The following is a 16066-nucleotide window of genomic DNA, read 5'->3' on the forward strand; positions in this document are numbered from 1 at the left end:
AATGCATTCACAGGCAGTTTCTGTAATGTCTGAGAACTACTGAGACTTGTAACGATGTAGCTGGAGCTCTCTCTACCATGGGCAGCAGGTGACCCAGAACTAGGTTTAAAGCAGCTGTGTAAAGATGACATGAATATTTCACTCTTTAGGCAGGTATTAAATGAAGTCAATGCCTCCAACATTTATTTGTGCCTTGTTTCTTGTTCTATTAGAGTATGGCACCATCTTGAAGGCCCTTTCTACCACTAACAGGAGCCTGAGGAGTTGTTATTTAGAGGAAATGCAGATCCTCCCTGATGGACAAAGGGAAGCAATCAAGAGTCTCCAAATCCTGCACAGTGACAGGTCGCTCTTTGTGGGCTTAAATAATGGAGTGCTAAAAATTCCTCTGGAGAGATGCTCCATGTACAGAACAGAAGGGTAAGCAAATTTACAGCTCTGATATATTCCACTTCAGGATCAAAAGAAGAGCACCACAGAAACATATTCCAGTCTGATTCAGTTTAGAAAGCTTTTTTTCCAAGACTACAAGACAAAAGGCACTGTTGAATGTGCATCTCCTGACAGACACATTCGTAACAGGAGCAATGTGAATGAGCAATATTTTTTTTGTAAATATTAATTCATCCTCATCAGAAATTTATTATATGTTTACCAAGGAAGGGCTTGCAATATTTACTACATTTTTATTTTTTTTAACTTCATGTGTCAATATTGCTTTTATTAACTCCATGTGTTTTGCTGGTGGTTCTTATTGACTGTATGGCTGCAGGTTTCTAAATTTGGGTTGCAGCCAGCCTATCCTGGCTTATCCGAGTGATCACCTCTCCAACGACTGATGAGGCAGGGCTGGACTGCGTGGCAACTGGTTATTGCTTTTGGAAACCAATAGCTCATCTCAACTATGTGTGACACCTCTTACACCTGGATAGATTCTGTGCCTTGATTGTAGCTTTTAAAGGGAGTAGGAAAAAATACTTTTTTTTAATTGTCAGGCCTGGCTCCAGAGCAGTTTTCCACCCAGAAATATGTGTAGAAGGTTTTTGCATCCAAATGGTATCCCCCCATTTAGGCAGGTAAAGGAGCATGGTGCCAACTGATTGAGGCATATGCTCAAATGATCTCCCTGAGTATGTAGCATGGTCTGCTGCAGGTGATTGCTTGTTTACACCTCTTGAAAATACTCTTCATTCTTCTCTCTTGCTTTTGCCTTGCTTTCCTTGATGAGAGTTTTGTCTGAAACTGATGTCCTCTGTGCTAGACAAGAGGAAGGATTTTGTTAGCAACATTGAAACAGATTCCCTCCTCCATGGCCTACTGCAAGATGTCCCTGTTCTCTTGCCAAAAAACCCGATATAGAAAATATCATCATTTTATTTTCAACGAGTTTATCTATAAGCTTGTACTACATTCATGTCTGTCTAAATATAAAAATGCCAGCTCTTTCTGTCTTCACCAAACCTCTTAATTATCCCTTTCTGAAAATATAACTTGGTCATTACTGCAAGTTTAACACAGAAGTGTTTAATGTGTAAAAGTTTAGTTGCTTATACAGACAGGCTGACACAAAAGTGTTTAGTAAGAGAAAGAGAACCACAGCTGGAAAATGCCACCCTGTTCTCAGCCCTTAAAAGCAGAGATTTGAAAAGGTAGAACATACCAGCTGTCCTCTTCAGGCTGTCCTGGAGAGTTTCAGTTTGAGAATATTTATGTGTGTATACATGTATATGATCCAGTTTCAAGAGAAATGAGTTCTTCCTTTTCTTTCTTTTCCTAATCTTGAGTTCAGCTTTCTGGTAATTTATAGATGGTGTCCCAGTTTCAGCCTGCATAAGTACTTTGTATGACACTTCCATTAAAACTCAAGTGGGGAGGGTTTGCTCAACTGCCTGAAGAAGGGACAAGCAGGGAAAAAGCAGCAGTGGCTGGAGGGCAGACAGGGTGGGGGTCCCTCACAGGAGCACTGTCTATTTAGGACCCAAGGGCCACAGGGCAGTGTCCTGCTAGTATAAGCTTATTCCAGCAAAAACAAAAACCCAGCCCCAAAGAGACTCCTTTGTCTGCCGGTGGCCGCAGGCAGCCTGTTTTATGCATTGCAGGGCAGAGTCCCGGCTGAAATTGCTGGGAAGCTTATGTACCAGTGCTGGTTTTTTCTAAAGCAAACTTTCTGGAGGCATTTTTTCAGTGAAATAAGGAAATAGTCTAGCTCTTTGGGGGATGGAGACTCAAACTCTCCCTCCATCGGCTTGTTTCACGATACTTTTAGGGAATTGATGCCAGCCACTGGGCAACAGCAAAGTACACGAGATAGGTGTGTTCCTGACTCTCAGGTGTCCCCTGACAGCATGGTGGGTGCACACACTTGATGATGTGGGAGGTCAGAATTTGCTGAATTTGAGTGCTGGTCAGCTACTGTACTTACGTACATTGCAATGGATCCTTTGCCCCGTGGCTGAGTCTTGTGGACGGACTCTGTACCTGAAAAAAGGAGGGAAAGAAGAAAACTTAGGAAAGCCAATGAGGACCATAATTTGTTTCTTTGTTTAAAAGGTTGTTTTTGCTACTAATATTGCTTCTTAAGGTAAGCTCTTTAATTTTTTTTAGGAAATTTTCCAGCTGCAGATTTTTCAACTGCAGATGTTGGAACCTGTTTTCCCCTTAGCATCTTGGCTATGTAGGTGCTAAGTCAACTTGGCCTCCTTTGTATTTTTTTCAATACTGAACTGTATCGAGAAGGATGTTTTAATTTCCTCCAGTGCATTCCACCTGGCACTTCTCCTGGCCTGTGATTTATTGCTTACTTATTGTTGCGTCTATGTTTAATACATGCCAATATACAGCCACCTCGAGAAGAAGGTCTCCCACCCCTACAACAGCCCCCACTTACTTTTTTGTCATGCTGTGACTTCTTGACTGGCGTCGGTGAAAAGCTCTGGTTTCAGCAGTTTTTATAATGTAATCGTTCTGATGGGGGCTCAGGAAGCTTGGAGGTGATGGAGAATTTGTGCCTCCCAGGCAAGAATACCACAACATTGTTTGTTTTCTTTGGCTGTGCCTTATGTTATCAGGAAACTTTGCAGCCTTTTACACCCTGGGGGCTGATGTGGGTTTGTGATTGCTGAGGTAGAGCTCTAGCCTTCACCCTGCCTTCTCCCCCAAAACAGGCGATTGTGTATTGAGAGAAAATTGATCTTAGCATTGATCCCCTCCAGCAGTCCTTGCCGTGCTGCATGCTGCTTCAGAACCTTGGGGCTTGGTACCAAGGCTCCGAAGTGGGGCAAAGGAAAAGGCAGCAACAAAGAGAAGAGGTGGAAAGGGGAAAGGATTTCTGCCATCTCCTTCACTGTTTGTTTATTGACACGGCACCGATTTAATCTCTTAAATGGTGACCAGTAACTCAGCCCCATGTCTTGCTGTAGTTCATTGACCCAATGTATTTTGAGGTCTCTGAGCGGTGTTTTGTGTGTGCTCACTGACCTGTCTCAATCTGTCCTTTCAAAACAGCCAATCTTAGCAGCAGGGCAAGAGGAAGACATCTGTAATGTCAGCTGCCCAAATTTACAGGCTGGACTTGGCTGCAGGGACACTGTGTTGTGCGTGTGTTTTCCTGTTGTGCTTAGGTGCTGCCGTTCCCCACGCTGGAGACTATTAGGAAGATGTCCAATGCGAGTAAAACCTACAAGCCCTTTGAACATGCAGTCTGTTTCGAAGGCTGCTTTGCCCGGCTGTGCGGTAGCTTGGGTGTGCTTGCTGCTGGATTTTGCATGGCTTTGAAGTCTTTGTAACTTCCCTGCAATTTTCAAATGAGCTTGGATTTTTACCTCGAGCTGCCCTAGGCTTTGGGGAGTGATATTTGGAGAACCAGCACTGCAGCTTTCTCACTGACACCACTATATCCCTAGAATGTGTCTAAACAAAGTCATGAATCTGAGTTCTAGAGAGATGAGGACTTCCGATCTGGACCATTATTTTCAGGTGGGGTTTATCTGTAGGAGTAGCTTAGTAATTTTTTTAAAGGGTGGGGTGAGATTATTCATTTCAGGAGTTGCAATCAAACAGGTAGGAAAATGAAGCCAATTGTTGCAGGGAACACTTTGTGATCCCTTCGTATTGCCCTTTTGTAGCATCAGGGCTGTGGGCCTCTGAGCAGACATAAACACTGAGGCAGGCCTTGGAGTGATTTTGTAGCCATTTCTTGATTGCACCTTCAAATGAGAAAAAGAAAATGTGTTTGGGAATGAGACCAGAGGGTCTCTTGAATACCTGCCTTTTCTGCTCTCCCTGCCCTGAGCAGTTTAACACACTTTATGTTGCTATTCATTCTTCCCTCTTCCTCCCTCCAGTTTTCTGTGTAAAATTTGCATGGTGCGGGTTGCACTTTTGGGTTGTACAGTGCGGTTCTGAGAATAGTTTGGCTTGCCTGTCCTCTCCCTGCCATGGTGTGCTCACATGCGGGCATCCTATCAGGTTGTGTGAGTGCCACCTCAGGTCAGCCTCCTGCCTCCTGCTTCTGAGGCCATGGGGTGAGCCAGATCCTCTTGCACGCAGCCTGTGAAACACTCTCATTTGAACCCTGCCTGCTTTTTTGACCGGGTTGCAGGGAGTTCACTGTTGAGTGATGCTGAGTTTTTGCCCTCCAACTTGACCTAAATTCTGCCCTACACCCCCTCCAGCCATGGTGTTTAATGCAAAGCTAGCAGAAATGACTCAGCTGACAAGTACTCTTATTGGATGACTTGAGATCTGTGTGAGAAACACAATTCACCTCTAAATAGCATTGGGCCAGTGATCAGACAACTAAGTACATATAGGTAAGTAACTCGTGAAATGGCTCCAGGGAGTTTTTGGAAGAAAAGTGTCAGCAGCTGCAGTAAAGAAGCAGGGAGTTTTCTGCCCTCTTTCTCTCTCCAAAGTGCAAAACTAGAGCTCCAGGTATGGTCCCTGTACTACATCCACGCTATGCTTTAAGGGGGCTGAGATATCACATGGAGCATTGCTTTGGTGGTTATTGTTATTTTCTTTTTTTTTTTTTTTTTTACTCCTTATATGGTGCAAAATCCTCTGTAAAAAAAGGAATGAAGCACTTGAATTTAGGATTGCAAAACCAGAATTACAGGATTACCAGATCTCAGGAGTGAAACTGTTAGGGAACTTAATTGAAGGATTAATACAGTCTGGGAAGAGATCTAAAAATTTCCCAGTTTTGGGAAAGAGTGAATTGAATATGGACTGGAAATACTCTGACCTCTTCATCAGAATGACGATAGTTCCTCCAAGGACAAACAAGGAACTATTGTTCAGTGAAAAGAACAGGAGAGAAAATGTTAAAAAGAGGAAAGGGAACAAAGCAGACTGTTGTTCAGTGGAGCCCAGCATCCAGCAGATCGCTGAGGTGACGTTGATGGCCAGATTGTTCATCAAAGACCTCAAAAATCAAGCCCCTTCTTCTGAGCTGAGGCTGTTGAAAATCTGGCCCAGATTTTGTTTGAAAATCTTCTCCCTGAGAGTTTTTAAAAATAGCCAATGCATTGAACATGGTTTTAAAAATTGAGGCAAAAGGAAAGGTAACAGCCTACAAAAATGTTGTGATAAAGCTTAATCATCAGTTTCCATCTGCTTTGGCTGATATGGCCTCTCCAAAATCAAGGGAATTAGCTAATTATTGTACTACCAATAATGCTGAAAAGCTTTGAAAGACTTCATAGGCAGAAAGGAGAGTGCTCAGCCCAATGTTTTGTCATGCACGGTGTCCAATAATACATCAGAATAAATCACAAAACATCTGGTTTGGCATTCTGGTTGCATTTAAGTAAATAGCAAGACTCCCACTGACAGAGAATGAAGACATCAAACAGAACCATGATCGCTAAAGCTCTTGGAAAGAATGAAGTTTGGTAGATGAAATGGATCTGTGTTCTTTAAATAGAAGTACAAAATTATGCCATTTTCTCTATCCTGAAAACACATTTGCATCTGCTGTAGCAGGCAATTACTCCCATTTTCTTTAATATAGCTGCTTATATATGTAGAGTTAGAGTGCATCAATACTATTTGCAGGATGTGGACCTTTAAGATCCTAGGGGATGATACAGGTCTTAAGGAACCTGGATTTTAGGATAGTAGTTGAAGAGCTTCATTTGAACAGTCAGTCTGGAAAATGGACATGGCCATGTGTGTTTGAAATTGGAAAAAAAAAGAAGGCAAGGGTAAATGGTAATGTAGTGAGCAGGGACGTGTTTCCAGTAAGATGCCAGAGAGATTGGTTTTCAATTTCATCTTATTTGACATTATCTTTAATAGCACGGAAGAAAGAAAATATACTTTGTAGATGGCGTTTAAGTATGAAGGAATCACAAATAACAGTGAGGAGAAAAATGCAATGTGGGGTGAGTAGAGAAACCAGCAAGAGTCTGGGTTTGAGGAGTAAGCCTGTGCTGAGATTGCTGGTGTTTGCGTCACTGAAAAAGAGAAAAGATGAAAGAGTGAAAAGGGGCTCAGCTCTGAACAGGTGAATTATTACAGTGTTTCCCATTTCTATTAAATGCTCAAGCCGGTGGCATGCTTTACGTTCATTTCAAGCTGCCTGTACACTTTCAGGTTCCCGCTTTTAGCTCCAAAATACGTAAATGGCCGCAAGTGAATGGTCCTGTGGCAGAAGGGGAATTCAGCAATAGCCAGAGTCCAAGGTTATACAACTGCTGAAACAGATGAAGGTCACTTCAGAAAAAGCCAAGCAAAACCAGCTAATTTCAGGTCTCACTGCCTTTTGCTCCTTACTATCATGACTAGACTGCCAATTTGTTTTGGGGGGCTTTGGATTTGCTGGAAGGGAGGAAAAAGTGGGGAGTTTCAATGTGCTGAGGGCTTTTGTTTGCTCCTTGTTTTGAAAGCACACTGCCAATGTGACTTAGCTCACAAGATCGGGAACAGTTTAGTGTATGGATCCTTTTACCTCTAGCAGGCTGGCTTTAGGCCAGCTCAGATCAATGATGTCTAAAAGTCATTACCATCTGATGCCTGCTAGGTGGGCTATATGAAATCAGTTTCAACACAGTGGCAACTGACAAGAAAGCAGGTAGTTTTCATGGAATATTTTATGTCAGGATGACATTGATGCTATTGTTATACAAACAAGATTAATAACTAAAGCTACCGGCAAGCCCCAGGGCAGATATCCATTGCATCTGTCAATTCTCGCAATTTGCTGCTATTAGGTCAGAAGATTTGTACTCTAGGCAATGGTCATATTCAGCAACATGGCTCCTGTTGTGGAGTCTGCAGCCTTACTGCTGCCATGGCTGGTTTGCTTCATGTCTCAAGCTTCCAGGCAGCATTAGCAGTGTGAAAAAGAAATGTTCCCAATGTTAATACTGAATGAATATATTGCTACAGATGCATCATTAACTTTTTATTAAGATATATGCTATTTTACCTGTTTGGGGAGGAGGAAGTGTCTGGAGCCAGAGCAAATCATTGTTGATTTAAGTTTAAGTATATATAAGTATATAAAATATGTATGGGTTGTAGTAAAACATAACGTTGTACTGTCTGGTGTCTTTTACATGTCAAAATATCTAAGTACTTTAGTTCTGTGGGAACCCTCCAGTTTGCAAAGGGGTAGGGCTGGACTTCAAGAATATCCATTTACTTAAGTGATGTTGTCTCTTGTTAAAAAGTGGAATGGACGTTGTTTGGTGGCAATTTTATAAGTATGTGGGAAAAAGCAATGGAGAATATGTTGGCAGGACTATTTTTCCCTTTATGCAATGTTAAAATAGCTCTGCATTGGACAAGAGGTGTGTTAGATCCTCAGGATGTAGTAGGTGGTCTAATAGTTATTTGCCTTTTCCAACATGTATTAATCTACAAAGGCTCTGTCTAGTTGAATCTGCATCTTGTTGAGCAGAAAATAATTACCCAGAGCTTAACAAAATCCAACTTTAACAAAGGAGCTGCTTGAATATGGATTACTTTGTGCAGCCTGGGTGACAACTGTAGACTGTTTTCAGGTTTCTTTATCATCACTCACATTTCTTTCTAAGTTTTCTCGCTTTGCAGTTTTCTTTCCCTAAGTTCCCATTTTAGCATAATTTGTGTTCTTAAATCATTATCTTGCAGAGGTTATGTAAAGCACCTGTCTGTGTCCCTAGAAGTGGATTTGCTCTTGCCTAAACTACCTTTTTTCCTGTATCCACCTACGCCACCAGACTACAGGAATTTGCCGTGTTCACACATTAAGTCTCAAATCTGCAACCACAGAGCAGAAACCCAGGTGCAGAGTACATCTTATTAGAATCACAGCTGCCTCCAGACAATGACTGACACAGGGCAGAGACAGGGAATAACACTTGAGTGCACTGATTTGCCCAGGCTGCCTTTCCAAAAGGATGTCTAGTCCCCTCTGCCTCTTTCCATATGGCAGCCCTGGGGGGCATGTTTTCTTAAGGCTCAAAAGCCTGTGGAGGCTAGGAAATAGTTGTGCTTCGCAATCCAGACAAGCATACCCTGCATTCAGGAATTCCTTCTGGCTATTCCTTTCATTAGGACTTTAATAGTATCTGAGTTTTCTTGTGGATGACTGATCCCATCACTGGTAGTCAGAGGCTCTCTGTACTTTTGTTTTTATTAGAGGTCAGTTTTGTTTGGCACAGTGACAAGAGTTTCTTCTAACAGTGTTTGTGGAGGAACACTTATTCATCTTTTTTATTGATGTAAACATAAATCCAGATTTAATCAGAATTTTTCTTGGGATGGCATTAATCTTCATATTTGAATAAATGCAATGTTGGTTTATTTCACAGCTTTAAAAATAAAAATAAACACCTATCCAATAAAGAAGTCACTGTTGCTAAAAGATGATGGAATGGGATGTCAGAAAGTAAGAAATTGAATAGTTTGTTGTGTTGATTGTGCAAGGCACTATACAACACCACAATCAATTAAAGTGATATTGAAAGTGGTATGGCAGGAGGTGGAAACTAGCAAGCCAAGGTCTCTGATGTGGAAAGGAAAATGAGAAGAAACTGCCTCTGAAAATCCTCTGTCTCTGCACTGCTTCATTCAAGTAAGTTACATGTGTTTGGCTCGTAAATGGACTTCAATTTTAGGGATTGTTTTACACCATGGCTTTAATTTATGCATTCTAAACAAATCACGTGCAGAGCAGCAATCACTGATGCTAAGCTTGTGTGGGTGATAAATTACACACGCAGACAAACACACACACTTCAGCTTCTCTGCCTCTGTGTCTGATACCAAATGCCAAAATACCAAACTTGTCTGTCCAGATTAACGTCAACTGTAGCCCCCACAGTGGTGGTACCTGTGAGGTGTGGTATGCTCTTCCTGACTAGTGCCCTGCTCCACAAATAGCCCCGTTAATTACTTGTGAAGTATGTGGCTACTCATCTTGAGGAAAGGGCAGCAGCATCTGGCACGGAATATGTTGTATTAACCAGCTGAGAAACGAAGCTGCTACTTGACCAGCGTCTGACTAAAGCAGCTCAGTTCCACTTGGCTTCTCTTCTCAGTGGGGAGAGATAATGGATTTGTACAGATCACTAACTCATCTCTGCGGTTTGAATTTTTAAAGGTATCAAAATTAGAGGGACTGTTTGAAGGTCTGGTGCTTTTTTTCCCTTTCTAATCTTATTTTCTTAAGCCATGAACATCCTTTTGATTCTTATTCTTCTCTTTTCATGCCATCTGGCTTTAGGGAAGACACAAGTCCATTCTTCCTTGCACGGGTTATTGAGGTTGTCAGTAATTATGATTTGGTTGGCTGGAAGCTAATATGATTATTTGTTTAGTTCATCCCCTCCGCAGGTTGATAGCAATGGGACAGTAAGCTAACCTTGTCGGGAAATGCCTGTCTGCCAAACACAGCCTCGTGCTCACAACTAAGAGACACAGCTAAAACCCCCTTACTGCTTGCAAAAGGCTGTTCCCCTGGAGTTAACTGCTCGAAGACTGCAACAAACCAGTGTGAAATTCTGAGGTCTTATTTGCCAAAAGAGCAAGGTGAACTCCTGTGCTGCCCATGCTCCTGAGATGCTGAGCACAGAAAAGTGTTGCTCAGTGCCTTTCAGGGCCAGGCTTATAAATGTTTGCACTGCACCAGCTGATAGTGCTGCTGTCTCTGTGCCTCTAATGAACTACCTGGTGATGCCAATGGGGGTTTAAAGGACTGGGTCTGTGACAGTTATTGAATCTCCCTGGCCAACATGATGTTCAGTGCAGGTTCCAAACTAATCAGAATCAAACCAAAAAATACAGAACCCTTTCCTGGCGCAGTAGCAGGGTTTTGTGAGCAAACACAGTTTGGGAAGGGAGCTTCTCAGTCCTTGGGTCTAGAGCCTGGTCTCTGCAGATCATCACGTCCTGTCGTTCCATTCCTATTTGCTGAGAAAGAGGTAAATGAGAAGAGAGGGAGGAAAAACTGGGAGAACAAGCATGTCCTGGCAGATGAGAGGAGCAGAATCCTTCAGTTTGAATGCTCTGGGTGAGAGTTCTGTGGCTTTTGGTACAAAATGGCATTTTTGTGTGTCTTCTGTCTGGTAGTAAGAATGGGAAGACGCTGTAGTAATTCTTTCCTTTTTTTGGTCTGCCGAAGCTTAATCTCTTCAGTTTGGTTCTGTCGGTTTGCTAATCCATTTATTACACAGTCTAAAGTTTTAACTCTGTGGGAAAAATGACCAAAAGAAGAAGGAAGTTATCTAGACCCAGAACGAATTAAAGTGGGAATGAAAAACTTTTGAACTACAGACATTTAAGCTTTAATGAAGATTCTGAAAGATGTCATTCAGGCTATTACAGAAAAGGAGATCTTGAGCAGGACCAGCATCTTGGAAACAGAAACCTTTTAACAGCACATGCTATTCGGGAAGACTCAGCACTGCCAGGTTTCAAAGGCCCCGTAAAAACTCTTTTGAGTAATAGGCGGGCTGTGGATAGTGCCCCACTTACAGAGTCTTAATCCTTTGTGTTATCCCAGATCATTGCTGTAGAAATGATTGCAACAGTCAACAACAGGGAGGCTTACAGCCCCCAAACAGCAGGCAGCAGGTGAGCTCTTATGAGTAAGATCTTATTTTCATGCAAATGTCCTTGGTAAGTGAGAATAAGGAACTGGAGAAAAAAATACCTTGAATAGGAGATACAAATGGAATTGTTTTTGAATTGAGCATTTTCAGTGTATGCCTTTATGCCTCAGATAAGACATTTATTGCAAGGCAATGAAATAAAGTGTATCGCTATTGATAGTAATGCCCTGTCATAATAAATCCAACCTCTTAGATATCCATCAAGAAGTATTCTCCTGAGTCCTCACTGAATGAGCTGTGGTAGATGTGAGTAGATGGCGGGGACACGGACCATGTGGTATCATCACCATCTTACTTCAACAAGCATCCTACTTTGTGGGATTTCATTAACTAAGTCATTAGCATTAATGTAGCTAGTGTTAACCTGCTATGCTTGGTAAGTCTTCAGGGATAATGAGTTCCCGCTACCTGTGTGAATTATGGTGGGAGACAATAGTGTGTTGTTAGCTCCTTGAGGCATTCCCAGCCTGCCACTGAGGAGACCTGGGTGTGGTGTTCCCTGTATGTATGGTATGAAATCTGGCCCCACTGAGCCAGTGGCAGAAGTCCCATTGCCTTTGAGACATCAAAATTTCCTTATAGCATGTAAACTCCTTTGTATCTTATTTCATGGTATTTACATACTGCCCTGCAAGACTTTGAGTCTTGCAGCCTGTGTGAGAGTTTTCAGCAGCGTCAAAATACAAAATGGTATTTACATGTAAACATTTCAATTCATTTTGTGTTCTGAGCACAGGGAAATGCTGTGATATCTTTAAATTTTCCACACCGTGGTGCTTGTTCTACTAAAAATGACAGCGTATTTCTGAAGCATTTTGATCTGTGAGTATGTGTATGCATATATATATATATATATTTGTCTTTTGGTGTGTTTGTGGTTTTATCTTTTAATGACATCAATAGGGAGATATATATAAGTGTTCTAAAGATAAGGGTATAAATTAGGTTGGATTTTGAAGTGTTCACTTAGAGTATTTGCCAGAAATGTTGTTCTTTTGCAGTAATGGACATTGTGATGCTTTTCCTCTTACAACAGGAAAAAAATAGAGCAAATTTTGTAGTAAGTAAATACATTCCTCCTCACCCTTAAGTGTATCACTGTCAGCTGATACGATGGGTTTCTCAGCAGAACTGAGGCAGATGACTGGGCTTCAAACCCTGAAGGGAGGCAGACAGCACAGCTATTTTGGGTTTAGATTTCAAATGGTTTTGAGGGCCTGCTGTCAGACAGGAAGAAGTCCGAGGCTTTGATGGTTGTTAAATTACAGACTGCATGTCTTGACAACCCAGCAAAGCCCGGCCTGGGTAGGAATTCATTACACCCAGGATGCAGAGCACAGGGACGGTGCAGTGTGGGATGGCCGTAGCTCCCCGCCAACAAGCACCGTGCCGGGCTTTTCCTGGGGCCCAGTACCATGGCCTTCTGGTGGCTCTGCAGCTGGGTTCTGATGGCCTGTCAGCTGGGGGGCAGTGGCAGGGGACCACAGGCTGTGATTCATTGAGTGCACCGTTAGGGATCTGTAGCTCGCCACTCTCGGCCAAGAGCAGCACATTAACTACATGACATACATTATGATAGTGCCAGCAAAGTGGTCACTGCCTAACTGGGATATATTGCAGCCTGTGGAGTGGCTGAGGGCTGCAGCACAGAACATATGGAGATTATTTCCTGAATTTATGCAGCACATGTTTTCCTATAAATTAAATTCAGAGAAAATGTGTATCATAACAGGGTGATGCTCACAACAGCCTTCCTTGTTATGAATTACAATGACCTCTCTCAGCTTGCTGGGTGCCTATGAAATGGCTTCGTGCAGTTGGAAACAATAGCGTGTACATGGTGTTGAGGTCTGAAAGCCTGACCAAAAGGCTATCTAACTACAAGCAGGATTTTTTTTCCTGTTTTTTCTCCTCCCCACCTTGCTTCTATTATTCTTATTCTTCTCTCTGGAAACTGCCCAGTTTCCCCCTGAATTGCCGAGTTGCTGAAGACGGTGGGAAGATGCCCTGGTGTCTGCTCCGTAATTAGTTGGGTGCTGCCCTTGCTGAGGGGCTGCTGGGTGGCAAAGGCTGCTCTGGACGTGGTGGCAGCCCCGCTTCATGGGTGAGGGCAGTGTGGGTTGCCAAAACAGCAGGATGGGGGTCCTGTGCCAGAGTAATGAGCAGAGCAGGACATGTCCCTTCTGTGTCCTTGGACTGAGGATCTCAAGTCTTTTCTAGGCAAATATTTGATGTTCTGTTACCCGAGGCTTGCACAAAATCATCTTTGCCTTTTCCTTGGGTGTGCAGAAGCAGCTGACAGAAAAATGTAGTAGAGACAGTCATTGTAACTACCTTCCTAAAGCATGAAAGAGGAAGTTATGTTCCTTACAATGCTGTGTGTGAAATCTTTAGTAGAGAAAATACAGGAAGCTGCCACGTAGAAGCAAACTAGAAACTCATGATTGAGATATAAATATATACACGTGTGTGTGGATAGATATACATATATATGTAAAGCAATGGGTACCAGACAGCAAAACAATCTGGGGTCTGATTTGGGGCAAATCATTGTGGAGTCAGTACAGACTGAAGGAATGTTTTGAGCTGTGCTTAAGGGACTTGCTTTTTCATTTGTGGCTGATTACGGGCTAATAGGATTTCAAAGATTTTTGTGAGGGAACAGTTCACATCTCATTGCATTTAATTCTTTTTTTTTTTTTTTTTTTTAATGTTTCATTTATCATACTGATACCTACCCTTAGAATACATTTTGTTACTCTCGTCTTTAGCTTCTTGAACTGAATTTTTCCCCTTGGTCCCTTGCTGCTGTCTATTAGGCAGTTTTCAAATCACTTGGGACTTTTGGAAAGATCCTATCAGCCTTTTGTTTGCTAGAAGAGAATGGATCAGTGGAATAAAAAAATAATGTTGTGCATCTTTTTAGGTTTAGTCCTCTCTTCTTTGTCTTTCACTAATACATGTATGATGTGGCTTGAAAATTAATAATTTGAAAGCAAGTCATGGGAACAACCAATACAGCTGAATTTTGTTGGTACAGACTAATTCTGTGACTGACCTTCTCTGTTTAGTGGCAGTAGTGACCCTAGTTCTTTTTCTTTAGCAGCTCACATGTTGGGAACACACACTTAGCCTGTAAATATGGATACAGGAGGAAAATGAATACAGCAGTGTTCAAAGCCAAAAGCTTAGAAATAATGTTCTGCTGTGACTTTTCCAAACTGACATCTTGATGTTGGGATTATAAATGAAACCATTGTTCCAGCAAAGGCCAAGACTAATAGAAAGCCTTTATTACTGGTCCATTGGCTAATTCTGCTTGTCTAACCCCTTTGGATGGACACAGTGTCAGAAAACATACTCACAGAGGTTGCTTTGTGTGAGATTTGGCCTGCTGAGTGACTACATGGGGGCACAAAGATATCTCAATGACAAGCGTTCTTTGACTAAAATTTGTAAAGTCATTTTTTTTCCCTAGGCCTTGGAGAGGAGTGAACTGATTTTTAATCTACAAGCTCCTATGAGTGATATTTGCTTTGTGTCCTATCACCCTTCTATTCAGCTGTTCTCCCCTTCCAAGCAGGTAAACCTCTGCTTAGAAGAAATTGTTTCTTCTGCTGAGCCTCGGTGCAGTTGACAGCTGTCATATACAAGCACTGTACTTGAATACGTGTCTTTAGAGCTAGACAGTATTAAAGAACTTTAATCTTTTCTCTTTGCACATGCAGGGAATGCCTAGGAGCCAGAGACCCCTATTGTGGCTGGGATAACAAACAGAAGCGATGCACCACCATTGAGGACAGCTCCAACATGAGCCTGTGGACTCAAAATATTACTGAGTGCCCAGTAAGTGGAAGGAGCAGAAATATTTTATATATACTGGTGTGTGAGTGTGTGCATATGTGTGAAAGTGAGTGTGTGGCATCCTGATGAGGGCTGGCTGTTAGGAGAGCATGGGGAACCCAGTGGCAGACATTTATACCTGGTCACAGCCTCTTGTTTAGAACACAGAGACCTCCAAATGTATTCTCTCCAGAGGAGGGATCCCAAAGCAATCATTCTGTCCTCCTCATGCCCGCCCATGCCTCGAGTGGAGAAGATTGGATTATGCTGTTGGGTTACTGCTGAGAACCATGTAAGCCCCAGATGAAACCTGAGCTCCTCCACTGTCTGCACCATTTCCTTGGCTTCCCTGCAGGTTGGAGAAATCAGAATAGCTGACTGCAGCATCCTTGGACAGCATTCAGTTAAATTTGCTCTTGGATCCCTGAGCTGGCCCCAGGAGACAACACCGGTGAAGAAGTGTTGCGTTGGCAGTAAGAGGCATCTGGGGAGCAGCAGAGAAATAGGGCATGCATGGGCGGTTTGCAGAAGGAGACAAAAGATACAGTACATACTAGAGAACAGAAGTGAAGGGGACAGTGTAACCGAGAGACAGAATGCGAGAGTGTTGGGTCCCAATTTCACTTCAGCAGACTAAAGACCAAATCCATATGATATTACAAGGAGATGGTCTTCCTTCCTTGCCCTGGTCTCCATCAGATGCAGCAGTTAAAAAAAGAAGCGTCTCTGGTTGAATCAGTTTGAACTGCCTCTCCAGCTCCCTTCCAACCTACCCACCCACCCTCCTCTGATGACAATATCCAGTTCCTGGCTGTGATCCCCAGAAGCCGACTAGCCAAATTTAGTTCCTGCTGTTTGAAGCATACCTGCAAGTTGGCTGCGGAGGAAAACCAGTCTTGTTAAATAAATTGTGGGGGGAGAAATGCTCATTAATGTCCATTGTTATTATCTAATGTCTATTAGCATGTTAATACTGCTAAATCTGGTAGATAGCATGAGAGGGATGGATGGGTTATATCTTCAATATGCTACTTCTGTCTGGAGACGCTGGGATGTTTATTCCCCTTATCTTCCTTACTTCTCAGATATTTTCCCAGGAAATATTAGTCATTACTTCAATC

At 42.5% G+C, this 16066-nt stretch overlaps 1 protein-coding gene across 5 annotated transcripts in view; it reads left to right on the top strand.

Annotated features, from left to right (window-relative positions):
* Positions 1–16066, top strand: part of SEMA5B (semaphorin 5B) — a 281742-nt gene that overhangs the window by 222465 nt on the left and 43211 nt on the right. For all 5 annotated transcript variants that reach the window (XM_037397958.1, XM_037397957.1, XM_037397955.1 and 2 more), the window contains 2 exons: positions 213–420; positions 14831–14948. In XM_037397958.1, coding sequence (XP_037253855.1) covers positions 213–420; positions 14831–14948 — 326 coding nt within the window. The remainder of the gene's footprint in view (positions 1–212; positions 421–14830; positions 14949–16066) is intronic.

This window comes from Falco rusticolus, chromosome 8 (genome assembly GCF_015220075.1).
Source record: "Falco rusticolus isolate bFalRus1 chromosome 8, bFalRus1.pri, whole genome shotgun sequence".
NCBI lineage: Eukaryota > Metazoa > Chordata > Aves > Falconiformes > Falconidae > Falco > Falco rusticolus.